General features: G+C 44.8%; 1 protein-coding gene across 7 annotated transcripts in view; it reads right to left on the bottom strand.

Annotated features, from left to right (window-relative positions):
• Positions 1-2,264: 2,264 nt before the first annotated feature.
• Positions 2,265-3,837, bottom strand: part of GOLGB1 (golgin B1) — a 108,793-nt gene continuing 107,220 nt past the window's right edge. For all 7 annotated transcript variants that reach the window (XR_014311300.1, XM_082729146.1, XM_082729148.1 and 4 more), the window contains one exon: positions 2,265-3,657. Coding sequence is in view for 6 of the 7 variants with exons in the window: in XM_082729146.1 (XP_082585272.1) it covers positions 3,523-3,657 (135 nt within the window). In the remaining variant the exon portion in view is untranslated. The remainder of the gene's footprint in view (positions 3,658-3,837) is intronic.

The raw sequence follows: 3,837 nt of genomic DNA, 5'->3' as shown, positions 1-3,837 counted from the left end.
GGTTTAAATGCTTGTGGCCTAGTCTTTTGCAAGGCTCTGAGAGTCACAGGGAAGTTATAAAAAAGGCTGCTCTTAGAGTTTATATCTGGCCAAGGAAGCAAAACATTCAACCAGAAAACACAGGAAAGAAGGTGCAGAGGAGCTTTCATGTCCTGAATAGGTGGGCAGTGATATATTGCATGGTAAAGAAATTTGTGGTAAAAGTAATTTCGTGTGGGGTAATCAGGAAAAGCTTAATGGGAAAAGTTATTTTTATGTGGATTTTGAAGGGTAAGATTTAAAAAAAAGCTCACTTCTACATTACCTATAGAACTTAAAACTGGGATTTGCACAGATAGATAGTCAAATAAACATTGACCAGTTGAATGATGGAAGAGAATAAGTCACAGGGGAAAGGCAAGACAGAAAATTTTAGATTGTTTAGGGGGTAGTGAGGAATCTGGGTTAACTAGTAGAAAAGATTTAGTTCTAGTTAGCAGAAGCAAGTCTGAAAAAACGAGATAGTATCAGATGTTGGAAGGTCTTTGTGGCATTTTGTATCACTGTTCAAGATTTGCTGCTCCTGCCTTCCCTCTTAAAATTTTATTTTTTTATTTGACAGAGAGAGATCACAAGTAGGCAGAGAGACAGGCAGAGAGAGAGGGAAGCAGGCTCCCTGTTAAGCAGAGAGCCCAATGCGGGGCTCGATCCCAGCACCCCGGGATCATGACCTGAGCCAAAGGCAAAGGATGAACCCACCCAGCCACCCAGGTGTCCCCTGCCTTCCCTCTTAAAGTCAGACTTGCTCAGGTGACTTATTCTGGCCAATTAAGTGTGAGAAGTGAAATACATCACTTTCCGGTGGAGACTTTAAAACCAGTGCAAGCTTTGCCATGCTCTTGTGCCCACTGTTCTCCAAGGCAAACTGCAATTCTTGAATGGCTCCTCTGGCAGCCTGGGTCACCAATTGAGGGTCCCCAGCTGAGAATGACAACATAAATAGACCAAACAGTAATCTTTGCTGGGTTAGCTACTAAAAATTGGGAATGTTACTGTATTGGACCTAATCTCTCCTAACCCTGATATGGAATTCTGATCTGATATGTTCAGTTTTAACTTCCCAATGGACTCAAGCAGAGACTAGATAAAAGTGGTCTAAGATACAGTGGACATGATCTCTGTATTAGAAATAACAAGACAGTCACTTCTTAAGGATTCTCTGCCAGTTTGGTGGGGGTGGTGGTAGTTTATTTCATCTCTCCTACTTCATGACCTACTTATTATGGCAGCACCAAAATTTTTTATTTTAAGGAAAACTTTATTTTAAGGAATAATTTGTACAGGGGGATAAGACCTTTTTAGAAGATTTAGAATCCTGATTCAGTGTCAAAAATGGGAATAATCGGGGACAACTGGGTGGCTCAGTTGGTTAAGCCACTGCCTTCGGCTCAGGTCATGATCCCGAGGTCCTGAGATCGAGTCCCGCATTGGGCTCCTTGCTTGGCGGAAAGCCTGCTTCTCTCACTGCCTCTGCCTGCCTCTCTGCCTGCTTGTGTGTACTCTCTCTCTCTGGCAAATAAAATAAAATCTTTAAAAAATGGGAATAATCAGACCAGATATTGTGACCCACCACCTTCCAGATACAATTCTCTAGAGAAACCATAGAATTTAACCAGAGATGACATGGAGAAACCCTATCTCTCTTTAGCAAATGTCCCAAGTTCATTTCTAATGAGACAGCGAGGTGTACAATAGAAATAGCACGGGCTTTGAAGCCAGAAAACCTTAGTGCAATTCACTTACTGTACTTCAATAAAGTAAGTTAGCTCTTCCTAAGCAGCAACTTAATATAAAAATAATAGTAATGCTGATTCTGCTATATACCTTATTAGACTTCCCTCCCTCCACTCCCACTCAGAGGGATCCTTAGGGGCTTAATATTTTCAGTATACACAGATAAACATTCTCTCAGGCCCAGGCACGAACAGTATGAATCTCAGGCCCTAAGGCCTACTTTGTTTGGCTCATATTAGAATGAATTTCCTCATTCCACTTCATCACCCTGGGGTCTAGGGGCTAAGACTAGAATGACAACATGCAGCCATTAACTAGTGCTGGCCAGGGAGAAGGCAGCCTCAGTAGGGAGAGTTTACTAACCCTGAATACATTCCTGGCTGCCCCACCCCGCATTCCCCTATCTACTACTTTCCTTCCCCAGCAGGCAAGCACTTGTACACGAGCACCCCTGTATACATCCATTCATACACATGTACACATCACCACAATTTTTGATTCTGAAAATAATTTTATTATTTTACAGTTGTTCAGGAGAGTTCCTGGGTTGTTATGACCAAGAATTTGGTCACCACAGAACAAAGGATCACAGCAGATCAATCAGTCCACCAGTTTTCACTCTTCTTTGGATGGTAAGAGCAGGCAGGGAACACATCATGTGCATAATAAGAAAATAACCAGCAGGAAAGGGTGGGGGAAGGGACAGGCATAAAAGGAATTCAGTCCTGGCTGCCATTCTCAGGCTTAGATTTAGAAATTTTTTCTTTTCTATATTCATCCTCCACTTTCCTCAGCTCTCTGTTACCACAGAGGGCAGATGACCACAGGCTGAGAAACTGGAAGAACTGTCCCCAGTAGCAGAGTACCTGGGTACTACCAGAAGCCAGGCATCGTCATCAGACCAGTCAGATCCCCCCAGTGGCAGGCAGTGTCTTACCTAGGTCTAGCTCCAAGTATACTGCTTTAGGGCTCACATTTGAGGCACGCCCTGACGACACAGGAATGACAAGAAGCTGATTCCCACTGTCCATAGCCAGTTCTTCCTTTCAATGAAGGGAAAGGCAGGGCCATTTACTACCTCAGTACACATGGGATCAAGGGCATACACGATAGGATATTATCCTAATAGTCCAGGACCATAGCTCTAACTCCAGTTATGTCTGAACAGCCAGGGAAGGAGAGCTGTCCTACCCCGTGATCTGGGAGCCAAAACCCCTGGGGAGTTCTTCAGCTCACACCCTATTTTGCAAGAGACCTAACCAGCCATTCTATGAGTGACTACTGTTCCCCAGAATTGCATTTATGGCAGGTCCACCTTCTCTCTGAAGCAAGAGGAAATGCAAGGTAAACGAAGCAAAGAAAGTACCAATGGAAATGATACTGGACCATAGATTATTAGGTTTATTAGAACCATCTTCTAAGCTGAGAGACATTCCTCAGCATTTTTTACAGGACCACAAAAAATCAGGGCCCTGCAAAATCTGAACAAATCCCGGGCTCAGTGACCAACTGTGTGGCCTCCTCAGATTACGCAGAAGTGTTGAGGCCTGGGCAGTAGAAGCAAGCAGACTCGCCGGTCCCTGCAGCTCTACCTTGCGCTCACATCCACCTCTGTCTGTGCAGGCACTTTCTGTGGAGGGCTCGGGAGAGGACCTGTGAGTGGGAAGTCCGTTCCACTACTACTGACAGTTTTGATGTTAGAGGAATTCCAAGTTCGGAGGGGAGAGGTCAAAAAGGTGAGAATTCAGTTTATAGATGGCCTGTGAAACACAGAATGAGCAGGACGTGAATCATCAGGAAGTAGATGGCGGCTAGCAGGGGCACTCGGGTCCGGGAATGACAGAGTGAACGCAGGACCCGCTTCCATCCAGCACCACTCCGGGTCTGAAAGAAAAATCTGAAAGTCAGAGAGTCTTCTCCTACGGAGATATGTCCCTTTCTCTCCTCCAAACACTGGAGCTAAAGAGGTATCCCGAGAGAAAGTCCCCGCAAGGTCACTTGGCCAGTTCCACTAGGTTCTGCCAACCTTCTATACCTTTCCTCTCTGAGATCCATCAGTGCCTG

The sequence above is a fragment of the Mustela nivalis genome (assembly GCF_964662115.1).
Source record: "Mustela nivalis genome assembly, chromosome: 1".
NCBI lineage: Eukaryota > Metazoa > Chordata > Mammalia > Carnivora > Mustelidae > Mustela > Mustela nivalis.
Note: the sequence above shows the minus strand (reverse complement) of the source record. Positions and strands in the feature narration are given on the sequence as shown.